This window comes from Lissotriton helveticus, chromosome 6 (genome assembly GCF_964261635.1).
Source record: "Lissotriton helveticus chromosome 6, aLisHel1.1, whole genome shotgun sequence".
In the NCBI taxonomy this organism is placed as follows: domain Eukaryota; kingdom Metazoa; phylum Chordata; class Amphibia; order Caudata; family Salamandridae; genus Lissotriton; species Lissotriton helveticus.
Window position 1 is genome coordinate 380,044,154 of NC_136067.1, and position 21,319 is coordinate 380,065,472.

The 21,319-nt window shown below is 44.2% G+C and overlaps 1 protein-coding gene across 1 annotated transcript in view; it reads right to left on the minus strand.

Moving 5' to 3' along the window:
* TAF1B (TATA-box binding protein associated factor, RNA polymerase I subunit B) overlaps positions 1-21,319 on the minus strand; it is a 913,471-nt gene that overhangs the window by 351,435 nt on the left and 540,717 nt on the right. The window contains exon 10 of the mRNA XM_078647821.1: positions 3,759-3,936. Coding sequence (XP_078503947.1) covers positions 3,759-3,936 — 178 coding nt within the window. The remainder of the gene's footprint in view (positions 1-3,758; positions 3,937-21,319) is intronic.

Consider the following 21,319-nt stretch of genomic DNA (forward strand, 5'->3'; position numbering starts at 1 on the left):
TACACATTTTGACATAATCATTACAAAAGAGACATATACAATTTACAAATAGCAATTGTAATATTATGCAAGTCTGGGAGAATGGAGGAAACCGCAGAGGTGTAACCCCTTCATCACTCACCTTTCTGCACACCACATATAGCACACCTGACAGAACCAGAAGACTCAGGTGAAACAACACCACAGGGAACACAGCCCTTCAACACACCCAAGGTAAAACAACTGCACAGGGTACACGACCCTTCAACTTACACCTCAGGTTAACAATAGCACAGAGTACACTATTACCCACTCAACAAAATTCTGGAAAAAAACCAATGCCAGGCACCTTACATGAAAACATTTGGGGTAAAAATTCACCACACAAGCACAGCACACAGAAATGAATTAACATCATGCCACATATTTCTCAAGATCCGGGTAAATGGGTAGACCTCCCAAAACAAACATGTCATAGTCCATGTAGACAGAAAATTCATGATAGTAAGCCATCACGTCAATTGAACTCTTCACAGAATACAAGTTCCTTGAGGACACGTCCATGTGGTTTCATATAGCACCATGAACAGCACAATCCATGCAGCGTAACACAAAATCAAAGTAACAGAGGTTCGGTCCTTGAAGAAAAAAAAGAATACTTCACAGATAAACCAACCTACCTAATGATCTTCAGTTTTCAGTATTTAACGTGAGACACCAATTCCTCATAGAACACGGCTCTGTGTGGATTTTCAAAAGATGTGCGGGTAGGTGCCCCACAGATTACAGAAGCAATTCCTGGACTCAACAATGCAACGCAGTTCACGTTCTAGTTTTCCCCATTCCTGACATCACCAAGTAGCCTCGCCGTCTTCCACAAGCGCTGAGTTTATGTTCCTGCACTCGCCCCGTAGGTTTGCTCAGTCCACACTAAATCCACGAGCTGCGCATGGCAGCCTCGCATCGGATTACAAACTTCACAACAAAACGGTGAGGAGGCACACACTCTAATGTTATGCACTCGCAGCCGTGGTTCAATCGTTACCTCCGATGGCTTGCGCTGCCCCCAACAAATTCAAATATACACACAATCAATGTTCGTTCTAAGTATAAATAGGAAGCACGCGGCGCCGCACCTATGCCAAACGCTACATCACAGAGGAAACTCATCCATATGTTGACAAGCGTGAAGAACACCAGGCTGCCTGCTTCCTCAAAATTCAGGATGCTGCTGGATTGTTAGTGAATGCAGCTGCCACACCCAAGCTTAAAGCAGGAAACTTAGTAAAGATGAATAAAAATCAAACGTCCTAGCAGTCCACTGCTTACTAGTGTAAGCTCACTGCTTTTGCTGCACACTTTGTTGGCAAATAGGCAAGCAAGGTTGCTGGAAATGCTGCCAGGTGCTCAGAGCGTAACACTTGGACTGTCCCGATGCAGCAGATTTGTCCAATTATGTCAGGTGTACATTGACACACTTAGAATGGTGCAGCACACTAATATATTTCCTGCTGGTGGATGTTAAAATAAAGATGCCAGTTCTCTCCCAACAACTGCTAGAACTGCAGCCAACAACGCGATGCATACATGCCTTTAGCTGACGTTTCCAAATACCATATGACAGAAGGCAGCGCAGTAGGTTGTTTGTAGACCAGCTGGTTTCAAGCTACTCAATGTCATTTCTGAAGGTTGTCAATCTTTAAACCACATTGCTTAGCGCACAATTCATGTTCACATCCATTGATGTAAGGAAGGTCAAACGCCCTAGGCCGCTGTCCAGATGGTAAAGGGCACTGGTGGGGCAAAAGAGGGCATTCTTTTCTTCCTAACTTCAAGCTTCTTCACATCAGTTTTCCATAGGTTTTTTTCTCAATACCGTCGCCATTGTTGCATTCCAAAGGAAGTCCACAGGTATCCATGAAGTAGGTTATAAATTAGAGGTTTATTAAGCTTAGTTACAGGATGGTAAGTAGGATAATAGGTTCAGCTCCACAAGGAGCAGCCTCTTTGCTGCTCAGCCCACACACTTCGACTGTCACACCAGACACTCAAGCATTTCACTACCTTATCAAGCATTCCAACATTCCACACACATCACATTCATACTAGCTCAGCAGCAGGGAACGGTAGCTAAGGGAAATGATGCAAAGCAACAATACACATTACAACATTTTGCAGGCAGACTGGAAGGACTTATCAGAGGGAGAGAAACATGTATGAAGGTCCTTATATTTAATTTGCGGAGAAAGTGTTCAACTGGCCATTTTACAATATCATAACAAGCACGAGCTATGCTGAGACAGCAACATACAGACATGCATATTATATAGAATTTAGCTGAAAAATAATGATATGCAAGTGTCTAAGTCATTCAGTAAGTCCCATTAAAAAACAAATCTGCTGAATTCTGGGAAGAAAAAGGGTTCAGTAAAATTGTATACTGACTGCCACTTATAAGCAAATAATAGTACGTTAAAAAAGGAGATGAAGAACATATCTTTGATTGAAAAAAGTAACATCACACAACACTACTGAAAGCCCAACTTGCTGCGAAGAAAGGAATATCACAAAATAAGGCAACCACCAAGTGCACAAAACATTTCCCCAAATTGCAAGGTATGCTCTAGAGCCATTATTTTCTTTTTAGTTTCATTAAGCATGAATTAGTTTGCACCAACCTTAATAATAGAAATCATGCACATAGCAAGGCACACAATAAAAAGGGATATCATCAGTTTGAATCAAAAACAACTGTGTGGAGCTCCAGTCAGCACTACCACCTGTAGATTTCACAAAGGAATTTTATGGCTTTCAGAAGGTCTTTCTGGCTGCCATGAACCATAATACTTGTTGTACTGCTGCTATCATATGTGCAACATTTGAAAAATGTAACCAGAGTACCTAGTTCCTGAAGTTGTCAGCGGGGTAGACAGACTCAAACTTGTGGCTAATCAGGAGTCAGATGTCAGGTTGGTACTAATGAGGGGGCCTGCAGTAGAGTGGGACCACGGAGCATGAAGATGCAAGTTATTGCCGGCATGGCTTTTGGTGCTAAAGCGCAGAATGTAGCAGTACTATGATTAGGGGTGGGCGAAAATTCTGCTCCGCTGGCGGAGTTAGCAGAGTTTGCCCACCCTGGAATTCTAGTTGGAACGTGGAGTTCCGAAAAAACTCTGCCACCGGCAAGATTTTTCAACACAGGTGGTTATGGCAGATCACAACCGTTCGCGTTGACAAGACTGCCACTCGAGGTGAAAATCCACTCTGGTGGCAGAAAGAAGCAGCACCCTCTAGCACGCCGTGTGGTGCAGTTCATGCTGATTTAACTGCGCGGAACAAGCTCCTGGCACTAAAAATCAGGGGGAACAGCGCAACATTAGAATTCCGCCCACTCGCATATCTAAACGGAATCTCGCAAAATTTTTATGTAACTCTGCGTAATTCTACAAGAGTTCCGCCCACCCCTGATCATAACATGGCATGCTCAGTCGAGCCCAGATCACCGCTGACCGTGATGCCGGTAATCATAGCTTTCTTTTTAATACAGCCCTAAAAAAGCACCTACATTTCAAACCTGTTTGGTAGGTAATATAAAATGTCTACATTTCATCATCCAAAACCTCCTGATCGCAAAGTAGGATTTGAAAGATTTAAAGCGATGCGGCCACATAGCCAACATTTGTGCGTACCCTCTCATTTCTGGCATAGCCTTGATTGCTACAATATTACAAAGATCAGTTTGAAAATTCTTAGAAAACGTGGTGTGTCAGATTACTTACCACTCGCATTTGTCATTTAGTAAAAAAAGCAATTTTAAGACTACTACAATGGAAGCAGCAGCCTGAACTTCGTAATGGACCATACGGGCTGATTTAGCTACTGGATCAAAAGTCAAAAACTGTTCTTCTCCAATTCCAGTCTTCTTCACCACTCTGCAAGTCCAATTGTGTAATTCATCTGAAAAAATATATAACAAAATAAAGCAATATTTAAATGCCACCTTGGTGAAAATGTTTAAGATAATATAATGATTTACATTCATTTTTTGTAGCACAGCTCTCAAGAACAGGTGTTCTAGATAGACATTGAGCACTACGCCGCGAGAGTCTTGAATGAGTAGCATTTTTCCAACCTCCCTATATAAGTTAATTCACCAAAACTTTTTTTTTGGTTGAATTAATATTTATTGGTTTATAGAAAAAATATGCTTGGTCAATAGTACAGACATCGTGAGATGACAAGTTGTTCCAATCCATTATCGCAATAGGTAAGCATCATCATGAAACAGTTATTTACAAAATACGTCTAACTGCCTATGCAACGTAATCCTAAACGATAAATACAAAAGAAAAAAGAAACGGAAAAGAAAACCACGGTGCAACATTATACAGAAAGAAACCCAAACAGTGCTAACACTGTGTATACGGTAAGGGCTAAAGACTTGGCATATTATAGCGCGTGCTCTGTACATTGAGAATCAGTTCTATGTATACACAGGAGTGAACCCGGACAATATATTGTACAGCGGGAGAGTGTAGTGGAAGGCACAGGGGGGCACACTAATTCTAAATCCTAGATGCTGTGTTATACCCAGCTGTGAACACAATAGAACATCAGGTGGTTGTGCGATTCAAACACTTCTTTACTTATGCATGAGGAACATTTTACTCAATAAACATGACCAAGTTACTTTACTAGTAGCTGGAAAAACGTTTTCAAATTTATGCAGTTAGTGAGATGAAAGAAAAGAAAAACCCCATTCAATTCAATGGATGTACAGTGAATAATTTGTGGAAAAACATGAGCAAATTGTGGGAAAGTTACTAAAACTAACAATAGTGTAACTCAAAAAATACATAAAGTGAGCTAAAATTCAGTCTTCACCAATCCAAAAAATGTTAAACCGAGCAATACATTCACAGAAAACGCTCTTGGTAACAGGACATTAAGAGGGTCCAGATGTATCGAATATGAATGTATGACGTTACTATGCATACATTCACCACACATGGCTTTACAACGCGGTCGTATCAATGACTGCGTTGTTACCACCCGTGCCATTACATCGCAAGTCGTAACAACGACTTGCTGTAGAGGGCGCGCTGGACTTAAGAATAGTATTAATTACTCATCCTACTCCAGTTTGTACAACAGCAAGCTGTTAGATTTAAAATCTAACACATGCCCTGGTGTTGCACGCTCCCTACAGCAAGTCATTATTGCGACTTTCGATGAAATGGCACGCGTGGTAACAACGCGGTTGTTGTAACGACCGAGTTGTAAAGTTACTGCGTTGTGTTTACAGCATTGTAAATGCTATTTTTCATCAAATATGAGCTTGTTATACCCAAAGGTGACTTCTCTGCAATGGCGGAAGAGCGTCGCCCCGCTGCCTGTCTCAGAGCCAGCACATTAAAAATAAAACCATGTTCTAGTAGTGTTTTATTTTTTATTTGCTGGCTCTGAGTCAGCACTGTAGGGTTGGGTGGAGCCGAGGAATGGGAGGGTGGAGGAGGAGTGCATGTTTAAAACAGACTGCCCAGCAAAAAAGACTTTTGAAAAAGGATTACAAAATTCCCCAAGTGACTACGTCTTTATGCCAGCTTGGAACTTCCCCTTAGTGCAGGATTTTAAGGTACTTCACAGCGAGGGTAGTGACCATAACCAGCTCTCTGTGAGGTTAGAAGGGGGAAGGATGGAACCAAGAGAAAAGGTGATCCCACAAGAAATGGATTACCCAAAACGGGCAACAACAAGATTAACTGATGAGTATTTGGAAAAGCTAAAATCGTTCCAACAAAAAATAGAATTGGTAAATCACGAGAGGGAAAACCTGGAATGGTATGAGGAGAAAATAGCCCATTTAGTACAATGCCTTAGGATAGAATTAAAAAAGGATAAAAGGAAAGGTTCAATAAATCGTGTCAACCGCTTGAAATGGTTTTCAAGGGACTGCCAAAGTAAAAAAATGTGATACCTATAGCATTTGTAATGCAATATGTTTTGTATTTACATGACTTAGATGGCATCCCAGAAGCGCAACGGATCTCTTAACCCAGTGTGTTTCCTTGCGTGATAGTGTGGTGTTCATGTCAATGCCTGTCAATGGTTGAATGCATTCAAGTATATCATTAAGATAACGTCATGACGAGGCAGTACTTGTAAATGGCGCACTATCACAGGGCTTGACACTTTGTAGCACTATAGATTGCAGTTGTATAATCGACCTCTGAAAGGCATACATACAGCTGTCAGACGAAGGTTCTGAACCCACTGAGCTATCTTACTGGCCTGGTCATTCCAAGCACCCGAGGATGGCAGAAAGGAGGCGGAAGGGGAGAGGGGAAATACAGGACGAAGGAATGTCAGAGGGGAGGGGAGGTCAGTCTGGCATGGCGTCAGTCGGAATAAAGCAGCGACACGTGCAGTTTGCTCCCAGTAAAAGCTTGGCGGATTTAACCCCTTTCCTCGGGACCACAGCATCTCACAAATCTCGCAGCGATAAAGAGTGGGCGCCTTTGAATCTAGAAGGCCGTGGAAACGCAGAGAAGCTGAAGGATGCGCTGCCTGTGTGGGCTGGCAGCAACATGAAGCAGACAATGTATCTTAGGCGAATCGACTGCAGCGCTGCTTTTTTATGCATTAAAGAAAAGTGAAAAGGGATTGTTTCTCCAGAGCTAAAGATCACAGCTCCACAGTCCCCCGTGCTCAAAAGGTGCCTCGGCCAAGCGGCCCCAACACGTCACATCAATTGCCTCTTCCGTTTGGTAAAGCGTCTATTATGGTGCGCGCAGTAAACAAGAGCCTCAAAGACAGCTCATATGGCTAATGCACCTGCTACGAGGCTCTGTAGGCAAGCCGTTCGTCACAGGTCTATCACAATCCTAAGGCAACTCCGTAAATTAATGGACTTGCAGCAGAGATGGATTCAGTAAATTAATGGACTTTTCATTGATTAATGAATCCGGCCGCGGCGGCCCGGCCGGCCTCCCTACCTCGTTACCAAAAGCTCACCGCGTCAAATTAAAGCTGTCCTGAAAAGGAGGAGGGGAAAAAATAATATTCACAAGATGAAAAACAAGCCGTGAGCGTGCACTCTCCCGAACTTCCGGTCTTGGGATGTGCACGCTCACGGCAGTCGTGGGGCGGGACTTCCGACTTTGCGAGAAGCCCGCGCCCACAGAGTGGATGGCAGCAGAAGTAAGGAGAGGCGGTTGAGGCGGTAAGTGGGGCTTGGCACCTGTGTGTGAGCGTGTGTGTATGCAGTGTGTGTGTGTGTGCGATGGCGGCGGCGGGGGGAGGGTCTTTGTATGTGGTCTGTGTATGTGTGTGAGCGTGCGTGTGTGTATGTGTCTTGGAGTCTGTGTGTATGCGTGTGTGACTGTGGGGGGGGAGGGGGTTGCCTGTCTGGGTGCCTGCGTGCCTGTCGAAGTGCGTGTGTGCGTGTGTGTGTGTGTGTGTGTCTGTGTGCATGCATGCGCGTTAGGCTGGGAGTATGGGAGGGAAGTGCACGGCGCGGCGCAGGACGGAACGTGCGCGTTCGCGCACACGAATCCAGGGAAAAAAGCTCGTACACCCTCTTGTCCTCCTTCCCCCCAGACTGATCGCTATACGTCTCCAGCTGGACACATGCATCCGCTTGCGGATGCATTGCCAGCGAGACCCAAAAAGGGAGATAAGGGCAGAAGCTAGAAAGCAAAGGAAAGAATTCAGTCTTGAGAGAAAAAAATACATCATTATTCTGAAAGCAGAGCTTAAAAAGATGGTTCTCGACGCAAAAAGGGATTATAAAGAGAAATGCTGGGGTAAGCTGTTAGATTCAATTGAAGATAAGAACTTGAGACAGTTTTGGAAATTGATAAAATCAGCATCGTCTCCCCCAGCCGGAAACATGATTTGCATCGTAAGTGAGGCAGCCTGGGATAAATACATAAGAGAACTGTATGAAGCAAGATTAGCCTTAGGAGCTAGAGTACCCCCAGGTTGGAAGAAAATCTCAGAAGAATTCAAATTAGACTTTACAAAAGACCACGTAGAAGAAATAATCAAGAAGTTGAATCTAACCAGGGCTGCAGGGCCGGATAATCTCCCAGCGATAATCCACAAGTCCCAAACAAAATGGTGGGCAAGATTTCTTTCCCACCTATTCCAACTAATCATTAAATTGGAAAGGTGCAATAATTAGACCTATCCACAAAAAGGTTGGTTCTGGGGAACCGCAAAATTACAGACTGATAAACCTCCTGGACATAGGGGAAAAGGTTTTCTCAAAATTAGTCTTAAATAGATTAAATGACTGGGTTGAGGAGAAGTCAATAATACCTGTTGAACAGGGAGGGTTCAGAGAGGGACACTCAACAATAGACCACTGTTTTTCTCTATGGGCAATGGCAAGGAAGTCGACGGAGCAGAATGTAAAACTCTGTTGCTGCTTCGTGGGCTTCCGAGCCGCATTTGACTCGGTGGATAGGGACTGCCTCCGGGAAACATTAATTAAGAAAAATATCCCAAGAGACTTGCTGACGGTATTACAAGAATTGCACCGGGATAATTGGGCTCAAGTGATTAGGGATACTGAGGGGACACTGACGCCAAAAATACCTATCGGGAACGGTTTGAGACAAGGCTACGTACTGGCCCCCCAGTTATTTTCCATATTTCTATCAGAATTACAGGAATGTCTTGAAGTGAAGGGTAGTGCCAGCCCAAGAATGAATGGCAAAAAGGTGCCGTGTCTGTTATATGCGGATGATCTTGTAATAGTAGATCAAACAGAAATAGGCCCCCAAAGGAAGTTGAACTCTTTTAATGAATATTGTATAAAGACATTTTTAACGGTAAATCTAGACAAGACAAAAATCCTGTGTTTTGGGAAAAAAGGGATTAAGTTTAATTGGTTTTTAGGGGATCTTAAATTAGAATCTGTAAATGAATACCGATACCTAGGTGTGTGGTTTGAAAAAAGATTAAATTGGCAAACACACTTAGAAGTCCAAAAAGCGAAGGCACAAACTTCAATTGCTGGTCTAAAAATGTTCAACCGGATAAGTCTCATCGACCACTGATAAAAGCTTTCAATGCAATGATCCCACCACAAGTACTCTATGGAGCAGAAATCCTTTATTTGAGCGGTAAGCAAGTCTGGGACCTAGAGGAAGGAAAATGCTTGAAAAATCTCTGATCCCTGCCCCCATCAGCAATGGTGCAAGCCATAAGAACAGAACTAGGGACAACAGCTTGGGGGGTACAGACACAAAGTGCAGTAATCAGATTTTGGAAACGCCTGGAAAATGAACAAAAAGTTGCACAATGATGTCGGAAAGAAATACAACAAAGTAACTTAAAATGGGCAAAAATGTGTAGGAAGAGAATGATACAGGCATGCGAAAATATGAAAGTGGATATATGCCGTAATTCCCTAATAATAGAATGTTCAAAATATGAGCTAAAATGGTCAAGCTGCTACTAGAAGTATGGATAGGGAATATCTTGGTAAGAAAATATCGGTGGAATTTATGATGAATGCATGGGCAAAGGAAAACTGGTTCCCCTACGTGGATCTCTTGCCAAACCCGTGGTTTAGACAAGAGATCTTAAGGTTACGTATTGGGATTAACCCATGGTTATTAAATAAAGAACTTAAAACCAAAATGTTGGACCCTAACGGACATTGTAAATGCAGGCTGGGTACAAAAGGGGATACTATGCACTTTTTGTTGGACTGTATAAATGTTTTAGATCAGCGTAAACTTTGGCTGCGCCCAATATTTATAAAATATGAAATAAAAACTAGGAGACAAGCAATCGAGTTAATCACAGAATTACCAAGTATTGACATTGCAATTGCCCTTGGGAAATTTATAAAGGTAGTACAGAGCTTTATACTAAGTCAGAAATAGATTTTAGCGTTTTTAAATGAAACTTGTCTCGAGATAGCCGGTTTTATTAATTTTATTAGGATAAAAATTAAATGGAGGATTCAATTGTATGTGCACCCAGTTTTAAATGTCATATGTCTTGGAGAAGATCATTCTCATTTTAACCAAAGAATAAGATATAAGATTTTAATTACCAATTTGCATGAGTGGTTGTTGATGGGAATTATTTTAACTTAACCAAGTGCTATGTATTTGTTTAAAGATTACGATCTAAATAAACTTATTTTTTGACTTGAGGAGTGCTATGTGCACTCCCTAAGTGTGCATATGTGTTTGACCAGCCGTCTCAGTCTGGCCAAAACACACATGCGCACTTAGGTTTCTCCAGCCCGGCTGCATTGAACAGCCGGGCAGGAGAAACCCCACAGACTCCCTGGTCTGAGAGGAGCGTCTTTCTAGCCTGCTCAGGACAATCCCTGCGCTGCTCTGCAGCACGGGGATTGGATGGGAGTCTGTCCCAGGGATTGCTGGGACCAGGAAGAGGAGAGGAGGCACGACTGGGTGCGGTAAGCAGCCAGAGGCTTCAGGTAAAAAAAAAATAATAATTAAAAAAAATATATATATATATATATATATATATATATATATATATATATATATATATATATAATTACTAATCCCCCACAAACCTCCCCCCAGCCGCAATCGATCCATCCAGTGTTCCCTCCACCTGCCCACCACCCTTTGCTTGCTTCACAAGCCAATGGTTATACCGTTCCCTTCATGGTGGACGTTGGTGATTTGGCTTCCACTCATACAATGTACATAGGCCATATCATGCCAGACTCACACCCTCCAATTTTTTTTGTGATGATTCTCATGACCTCCCCTTCCGCTAAATCCCACTTTTGCAATTCCTTTAACCAGCTTTTAATATGTGTGGCCGTCGCTGCTTCCTCGCTTTCCATGTGATAGCTAGCCTACACTTGAATAGTATCAATGCTAGATGAACACATTTTCATAGATAATTATCACTTTTTGACCATGTCATCATCCCCAATAGGCAGAGTTCTGGGGATGTTGTAAAACTCTGTCAGTGAATTCAGAGACATGGTTCATCACCTCTCCCCATGCTGTCCGGACTGTTGGACATTTCCACACCATGAGATAAAAGCTGGTATACGGCGGTTGGCATCTACGTCATATAGAGGACCCCCCCCCCATACTTGTGACATAAACACTTTGGGGTGAGGCATTTCCAGGGTAAATAGTTAAATTGAGTGGCTCTAAGCCTGGGGTTACAGGATACTGTTTTCACATTCTCCAGTATCCCACACCATTTTTTTGTCCTGGATATTCACACCTATGTCTCACTCCCACTTACGTTCCACATCCACTGTCGCCTCCTTCTTTTATGTCAGCTGTGACACATATAATGTGGCGATAGAGTCCTACCATGTCCTTGTCTTAGAGTGCATTGCTCTTTAGTGGCCACCAAGCATAGTACGTGTTCTAATAGAACCCTCACCCACTTGCTAATCATTTGGCATGCTCCATCGTCGGGCCTCACCTGGTGCTCATCACCAGGTGGGCTCACCCTCGCAGTGGGAGGGAGCCCTTTGATATTCTCTATGTTCTTAATGGGATCTTAGGACATAAAACATTGAAAATATATCCAGAGAACCCTAACCCAATTCTTTACCAAGAGGCACCCTATGATATGGTTAAAAACATAACATGACACAAAGAGGCATTTACACAGTGGCAGCCGGTAAGTACAGCTTAGAGAGGAGCAGGGAGGCACCCACACAAACTCATACCCATGCCTTCACATGCAAACACACACAAACACACAACCATTCACAACACTCACAAATACACAAACATTCATACATACATGCACAAACCAGTCAATTAAAACACAACACTTACCTGCTGTAGCTTTCAGTGAGGGAAGCCTCGGAGGTGCCAGGAGGGTTGGGACTGCTGCCTCCCCTCACTGGCTGTGACAGGAGCTGTGACATCCTCAGCCGAGCCACGTTCAGCGCAGGCAGCCAAGCACCTGCGAGCGCATGTCTAGCACCTGGCTGCCTGACCTGAAAATAAAGAGTGTTTGTCAGGATGACCTTTGCTCAGCCTGATAGGCACTCTTTAAGTCCAAAAGGTGTAGGGGTGTGGCCCTTCTGCCCTTATGGACAGGCCACTGCTTCAACCTGAGCAGTGGGTCTTTTCTAGATCAACAGAGAGGATTACCCCCTTTTATGGTAATCAGCCAATACCTCAGTTCTATCCTGGATCATATCCCCTAAATTTCGGACCAAACTATAATGCAGCACCAAACAGGATGCCTTTCTTTTTTAAGAGGTCGCGGACAAGGAAGGAACAAATGACACCAGGAAAACCATGTACAGTATGAGGATGGGATTATCTCTAGCAGGAGATTTATTGGAAAGGGCTGAGCTGTCAATATGTCAAGGGGGTTAAACTTCTCTATACTAAACCGCTGGCGAAGGTACACACGGGGCGTTATGTTTCGCCAGAGATTGACCTCTGCTGTGGCACAAGGTAGAGATGCCCATTGTCCCCTTTGCTGTTCGCCATTGCAACCAACCCTCAGGGTTTGGGGTATACAAATAGGTACCACAGAACATATTGTTTTCACTGTATGCCGATGACGCCATGGTGTATTCTCAGACAACCAGATATATTGGCCCCCCATCATGCTTAATGTGCTGCTGGAGTTCTGGGACGTTTCCGGACTACGGATAAATAGGGCTAAATCCTTACTTTCCCGACTTGCTGGCTTGCCAATGGAGAGACTACTGAGTTCAGGCCCCTCAGTTTTCGTTACGCCAGTGCTCCCTTGGATGATTGAGAAGGTACGTTATTTGGGGATCTATGTTACTCCGGATAAACAGCAGTTTTATGAGCATAACAAGTGGAGAGTGCTAAGGGGTCTGCAACCTTCCATCCAGTTTTGGAATATGTTGCATTTATCTCGGATGGGTAAGATAGTGCTCATTAAGATGGTAGTACTGCAGCAAACTTTATACGAGATGCAGGGGACCTTTTATAAAATTCCTAGGAGAGTATTCCACAAACTGGACTCACTCTTGATCAAGCTCCTTTGGAATGGAAAACAATGCAGGGTGGACCTCTCCACGTTGAAGAGGGATTGGGTACAAGGGGGCATGGCAGTTACTGACCTGGACATCTATTATTTGGCAGCCCAATTATAGCATACTGTGCATTGGCTGGATGGAGAGCCCAATTAGGAGAGGTCACTGCTGAACGGTAGGAAGGGAAAGCATCAACTTGGGGCACTCTTGATGTGCGGCAGGGGGCTGCCTCACAATTTCCCCTACCTCGTCCATCTCATGGCCAGGCTCTGGGAATAGGGGGCATAGCGGGTGATGCAACGAGCTCCCTACATGCATGATTTGAATATCTGGATTATTCATCCCTTTGTCTAAATTGCCTGAAATAGGACAGCAGAAAAGTGGCAGGAAGTGGTATGTTTAATGCTGTCTGACCTTTACCCCAAGGGTCGGTTTGTCACCTTCCAGGAGGCTGTGGAGACGTTTGCATTGGAACCTGGTTAATTCCTTCAATATGAGAAGATCATTGCTTCAAGGCGCCAGCTGTGGCCGATGTTTACTAATGCCCTGGCACCACGCATACACTTGCCACGATGTTATCAAGGCTGGTGGTTACAAAATTATAACAAACACACCTGTATCGAGTATTGCAAATGGATAGATCGGCTAAACCACTGCGTATGGAGGAGACATGGCAGCGCTTTAGCGATGAATCACTCTCTAGTAAAGATTTGTCCAAGATTTATGCTGGAGTCCGGCGGGTCTCAATATGTGCTAGGGTCACACAGATCCAATATAATACTGTACATATGACCTACCTATCCTCCAAACGGCTGCATGCTATATATGAACCAAGAGAACACACCTATCCCAGATGCGGGGAGTCGGAGACTGACTTGCTGCACATGGTTTGGCAATGCCCGGTCGTGGCCGCCTACTGACTGGAAATATTGGCCCAGCTTAAGCAGACAAAGTGATGTTCTGTGGACAATTACTAAATGTTTGTTAGGCCTTCTTCCTGATGAGCCGAAGCGGCGTCTGAGCAGGTGCTACACAGTACTCTGGATTAACAGTAGCAAAGAATATAGCCATGCATTGGGTGGGTCATCAATCCCGGACTAGAGAAAACTGGGAAAAGGACATGCTACAATGAGCGGGGGCCGCGGAGGCACATATGAGAAGGACCAGAAAAGATGATAAATTACAGGATACCTTGCTTGCATGGGGCCCAATGAACCAAGCACTGTTGGAGCCTCAAGATCAGATACAGGTTGTGCCTGACTAATTATTTGGCACGCTGTTTTTTTAAACATAATTATGGGTTGGGCTTGATGGGCATACTCGCCCATTGCCACTAATATGGAAATACAAGCGTTCACAGGTACCATAACCAAGACTGTAAGTTGACAATTTCTACGATAGATATTAACATGTATAAGGAAGCGTCTGGGGTGGGTGGGGGGGTTCTGGAGTTTTATTGCTATTTTTGTTTGAAACTACTATTTCTGTACTTTTCATAAGACTGTATGATGTACTATCCTGATTAAGGTCTTGGCTTCTATATGCTGAACTAATACAGAATTAAGAAAAATATTTTTAAACCCTGTAGAATACACAACAAAAGTGCTTTTGATAGCTGAAAGCGTTTGAAAAACGCAGTCTAAAAGGGATAGCTCTCAATTCTCGTCTATTCGCGCAGAAAGATAGGAACTGATTTCAGTGCGCTTGAAGGGTGCTATATAGGACCGCACATATCACTTTCAACACAGAATGACGATGATGTGGAGCTGTTGGTGCCAACAACAGGGCCCAAGGTGTACTGCTGAGGGTTTTCAAGATTCAATCTGATGCCTGCAGAAGTATCAAAAGATGAGGAATCTGCGGTTAGAAGTATGCATTAGAAGTGTTCTATACAACAGTGTATGATGTGTACTCGTTGGAAGAGGTGTTGTGCATAGAATATTACACAGAAATGTTCTATATTTGTGCTTGTTAGATGATATTGCAATGTCTGTCTAATTTATAATTTTAAGTGTTATGCTTGTGTGTGATTAGCGGTGCTTGCTGCTATCGCCAAAGTGATAATCGACTATATAGCGATCTGTGCTGGGCTGCATGTGATTGTAGTGGCCTGTCCCATGTATTCAGTTTAGAGTTTGTGCAGACAATGCAAACATTACTTAGGATTAAAAAAAAGATTTAAACAAGTTATGCCCTTCATAAGAAAAAAGAGAAAATGAGCAGAAAATCTGAGATGGTTGAGGATTACTGCATTGAAACTGGGCATTCTTGGATTGTGAAACATGTACTGCTATGGTACTCGGAGGCTGCACCTTTACTGGAAAGTGAACCTGGCCTCTCCAGCCCTTGTACCCTTTGTCACCAAGCACTCACCACTTATCGAGCGCACCAATCTAGAAGAAATGGCAGGTTCACAATGATAGTAGAGCCCAAGACACCACCTACACTGCTCAGCCACTGCCTTGCCAGAGTAAACCCTTACCCCATTTACCCATGACTGCAGACTGACTCTCCTCTGACCTCTGGAATCAGCCAGGTACCCTCCTCACGAATCCCGAAGTATTGTACCACAAAAAACCTGTTAGCCTTTACCATCCCTGGACTCAACCCCAACCACAGTGATGGTGCCAGAATAGAAATACAAGCTGGATCAGCTGTGTATGCACATCCATAATATTCTTCACATTTCAAAGACTGGGAGTCATGCAAGAATAAAGAGAAATAGCCTGCTAAAAGAGTGAACACATGTAACAGCATAAGCAACTCTGCATGATAGAAGACTCTTAATATCAACAGGATGTACAAAAGTCCTTCTCCAAAAATCAGTCACTGCTCCCTTTCACAGTTGTTCCAGCACAGGCCCCTGACCGAAAGCCACCACTACTGAAACAGGAGAAGCAAAGGCAGAACCAGGGACCTTAGTACAGCCGTGCTCATTCACAGAAAGCCAAGCTCACCCAAAGCTGCCAATCAAGAAGCTGATTTGACATCCCAAAATGAATAGCCCCTCTTCAACAAACAGATAAATGGACAGAGGGTGGAACACAAGAGGTAGAATGTGACTACCAAAAAAGTATCATAAGAAAATTCTGCTACTGTAACCCCAATGGGCCTAGATCATAACAGAAGTTGCTAACGGGAATTCCACTAAAAAGAAGAATCATAACATCTTTCCCCCAATTACAGCCCCAACACCAAAGAAAGGCTAACTGCATGACAGCCTGGGAATCACCACATTGCCGAACGGTAGAATCTTGGAAGCCCCTCAAATCACATGTGCTTGACAAAACCAGGAAGCATAGGTAATTAAGACCATAAGAGCCAGTGAAAAGGAGTTGAGTGAGGGTCATGGAACAAGTGAAGAAGTAATCACCCTGAGGAGGGACAGAGGGCATCATGACCAAGGAGTAGGACCATTGGTGTGATGTGTTACCAAGGAACACAAGAAATCTAATGGTTGTGGGGAAAGGATTGCTGTAGTACACAAGATGACAGAGTCTTCTGATCCACCAATTTAGCTTCCATGCAACTGTCTATCAACATTCAACAACTACAACCAACGACATTACTGTCACCAACATATTACATTCTGCAGTTTTGCAGTGCTCGGATGCAGTACCTGACCGAAAGAACTCGGAATGGAGGAGGCCGATCAAGCCTGGACGTATCCCAACATATGACCCATCAGTGATGTGGTCATAAAGAGGCCAGAAAAGCGAGGCCAACAAACTGACAGATCCGACCACCCATGGGCCAACTGCATCGACACACAGAAGGTCACTAGAGACAGGAAGGGAAAATGCCAGTGTGCAACTCCCAACATCTCCAGGACATCAAATCTCAATCCCAGAAATCGGGGTAGCCAGTACGCAGCTGATCTAAAAGTGAACACATGAAGGATGTGAGTAGACAAGAGACTTGTAACCATCAAGATGACCCGACCCTCCCATCTCTACATCCTAAGGGGCACTCTCAACCTCTTCACCTCTAGGAAGGTCAAGTCTGAACCAATGAAATGTTGCCCCTCCACCAGGTTTGGCAGGATTTCACAATACTCCATGAATGACCATCATGCCAAAAACATTAGACCAGCACCACATACCATGTCCCTTTCGAAGAATATGCCATGATGTCAGTGTAAGCCACTGTTAAAAAGGTCCAGTCAAGACATACAATCAAAGGACATTGCCCAGCAGAGGACCTCAACCAACCAAAAGCTCTTGGCCTATTAGGGTTTCTGAAAGTCCTGCAGCACAATTTCATTTTCTCTCGCTTGCAAAGGCACAGATGCATTAACCCATCAAGCTGTTTCATTGGCACAGGAAACACTAATCTGCATGGCATCATGAGCTATCTCAATGCATATGAAAAATGTAACCTGCAGTGGAGATAGTTTCTGTGGCACATGCTCAACCCGCCAGTCTATTTCCACCACCTCGCCCCATCAACCCTACCTGCCTTTGTCACAGTCTGTGAACAGATGAGTCAACATACCCTATAAAACCAATGGTGCACATCTGCCTAGTGCATAATGGACATTTTAAACAATAATTTTACTTCAGAAAACGCTCTGATACAAGGCACTTTGGATAGCATGAGGTCTAAAAGTGGTAGTGGTGTCCAGGGAGCTACATCGTGTGATCGGGGCTATTTGTCCCAGCATACCAAGCAAGGCAGCCATCTTCGGTGAATCCTGCTATCAAGGGAGCCCCGTCCCAGACCATGTTGCTCATTATTCTTTAATGTTCCTGGAGGTAGGTTCTGGAGAGTAGCGGCAGAACTTCAAAGAGAAGTTTGAGGTTGAGTAAATCCAATCCAATCCAAAAAATCTTTATTTCGACCTTTTAGGCCATAAAAGATGCATAAAAATATACACACATTTAAAATCCAAACAATTAGAATGCATACAGGGAACGAGTAGCAGCAATTCATAATATTTAAAATCAGTAATATAGATAGATAAAAAAAAAACTAAAAAAAAACAAGCAACAACATTTCCTGTCGTTAAAAAAATGGAATAAGCGGTGTGATAAAAAACGTTAACAGCAGGAGCCAAAAGGTTAACATGTCACAGTGGTGTAGGCATTCATCCTATGATGATTTTGCCTTAATCAAATTGGACCTAATGCGCCACATAGCCAAGAGAAATTTTGCAACTGCGAAAACAATGTGGGGGGAGGAATCAGTTTTCAATATTCTGTAAGATGTAACACAATTCCTTATTGCCATATTCCTACAAAGGGGCACCAGCCAGTATTTCCTGGGTGACTTGTAGGTAGGGCAAAAAAACAGAACATGGATTTCCTCCTCTTCGCAGGAATTACAGCCAGGGCATAATTTGTCCCCTCCATTAGTCCATTTACTAGTAAAAGATTTGATAGGTAGGGTGCCAAACCGCCACTGTATAAAAAGCTTCCTTGCCGTAATCGGATAGATAAAATCCATAAAAGTCTCAAACTTATAAGAATTTTGGGATTCAGTAAAACAATGGGTTAAAGTGCCAATGCTGGGTGCAGTCATGTGGGAAACACGATTTTGTTCCTTGTAAACTTCCACAAGTCTTTTCCGGGGGACCCTATTACAGCCTATTTCCGGGACCTCCCACAGCTCATTAAAACCAAGCCGAAGCAGTTCTTTTTTAACAAAGGCTAGCCAAGGAATCTTATCATTGTGATTTAGATTCATAACATGCACAAGATCTTGCCTGTAGTGGCTGAGCTCCCCTGTTGACCATAGTCTATGCCAGAATCTTAAAGGTTTGGATTCAAGGTCCTCCCTGATGGACGGCAAACCCAAATCTAGACGTAAGGGAAACAGAGGAGTTGCAATTGGGAGGGCCAGAAGACGCCTCATGATGTTGTTTTCGACACGTACCAACTCACTAGCAGCTTGATGTCCCCATAATTCACTACCGTAGAGTGCAGCTGATTTCGCTTGTGTTTTGTACATCTCAACTGCAGGGGCTATGGGTTTATAGGTTGAGGTGTTCGTAGCCTTTAAAATAGCCCCAGAAAGTTGAGAAAGCCTTATTCGCGCACTCGAAATCTGTGGACCCCAGGATAGGTTCTCTTGGAGGGTCACACCCAGGTACTGAAATGTTTTAACCCTCTCTAAAACCGTGGAGTTTAGGGATGGGTTAGGTCTAGTTGTGGGAGAGGGGTTAAAGATCATAAATTTGGTCTTCCCTGTGTTAATCTCAAGGCCATACTGCCTGCAGAAAAGACCAAATCCATCTAGGATTCGCTGAATTCCCATGGGTGATTTGGAGAGCAGGAGGGTGTCATCAGCAAACATTATTGCCGGCACCCTCCTGCCTGCCACAACCGGGGCGTCGTTGTCCCTAACGTTAACTAAGTGTGAAATTACACTGTTCACGTAAAGACAAAAAAGGGTTGGGGCGAGGACGCATCCCTGCCTAACCCCCCGGGAGACAGGGAACCTTTTTGTCAAAGCTCCACCCCGCCCACATCGTACCTGGGCAAAGTTACCCTGATGAAGTCTTATTATGGCCTGGAGCAGGTTAGTGGGCACTCCCATCTCCTTCAGGACTTCCCAGAGTTTGTTCCGTGGTACCAAGTCAAATGCTGACTTCAGGTCTACGAACACCATGTACAATCTCCCTCCCTCGATGGTCACCGATTTCCAAAAAAGGAGGACGAGGCGGAAGATTTGGTCCATGGTGGACGTATTTTTCCTGAAGCCAGCCTGGAGGGGACTTAAAATGTCGTTTTCCTCCATCCAGTCCAAGAGTTGGTCCAGTAAAACTCGCGAATAAATCTTCTGGGGGACATCTATAAGGCTGATCGGCCTGTAGTTGGATGGGAGCAGAGGGCAGCCCTTCTTGAAGATTAGGACTATCTCTGCCCCCAGCCAAGTACAGGGGATCGCCATTCCACTTGCAAGTGAATTAAAAAGAATGTGAAGATAAGGCGCCCAGACCTCTGGGTGGGACCTAAAAAGGTCGCCTGGTAATTTATCAAGGCCGGGGGCCTTTCCCAACGCTGGACCCTCTATTGCGCTGGCCACTTCCCCTAGCGTAAACTCCAAGGTGTCTCCAGGAAGGGAAAGGAGTGATGCAACAACGGCGTCAGTGTTCTCTAGGGTATCTGCGTAAAGTTTACTGAAATGGTCTTCCCATATATGTGCTGCTATATTGGGTTCCACTGCAGCTTTGGGTTCCACTGCAGCTTTGGGTTCCCCTGAGCCAGTAGTGACTAGTGACCAGAACTTTCTTGAGTCCTTAGATATGAGGGCGATTGAAAGATCATGCCATCTATCCCAGTCCCAGTCTGACCTCGCACGATCCATCGTGGCCTTATACTGACGCCGCAGATCGGCCACCCTGTTCCGAGCTTCGCCCTCTTTGACTGCGGTAATAAGGTCAGATTTGGCCTTTCTGCAATCAGAGTTATACCAGGTGGAGGTTCTAGTCTTGTGTTTGGGCTTTGTCACCTCAGGGTAGAGAACCTCTCCTAGAACTCCCACTAGGTCTTCATGAATTAAAGGTAGAATTTTATGTAAATCCTGGGGACTGGATTGACTGACTAGTTCATCCAGGGCCTCAAATTTAGGCAGCACCAGATTGTAGATTTTCCCAATATTTTCTTCTGATTTGGAAAATTTCTGCCATCTCACCCTACGCCTGTTAGAGGATAGTACCAGGTTTCCCTGATCATCTCTGTCCTCGAGTGGTAGTGATCCAGGATATACTGGAAGATAGGCCAGGAGGAGTAGGAGAGCGTCATGATCACTATCTGTGCGGGGGATTATTTTAAAATCCTCTACCTTTGGCCAAAGACTGGTATCCACAAAAATGTAGTCCAGTCGTGACTCATGATTTTTCCTGTTAAATGTACATTTTGAGGGAGTATCTGAGGGCGTACGTCCATTGCAAGCTCTTAACGCAAAATTAAGGGTTAGTGACATAATTTGGACCGCGAGTGGAGACCAAGATCTGGGATGGGGCGATTGGCATACTGGGATACCCCAGAAGTCATCTTCTGCCGTAAGGGCCCCTTCCCTCAAGCCCTCTAAGGGCTCAAAGTGACAGTTAAAATCTCCGCCCATTACCACCTTGTAATCGGTCGGCAGCTGTCCCAAAAAGGACGCTAGATCTTCTATTGTAGTGGATTCTGCCGTTGGGCCAACTGGGCGGGAATAAACATTTATAATTGCCAACTTTTGGGCACCCGGCCAGTTTAATAAAACGCACTGGATGTCTTGAGAGGACGTGGCTATGGTTTCCGCAATGCAACCAATATGACACGCTATCCACACTGCCAGGCCACCCGAGGGCCTCCCCTTACCATTCCAGGAAGCCTGGATTTCGAATACCGCATAGCC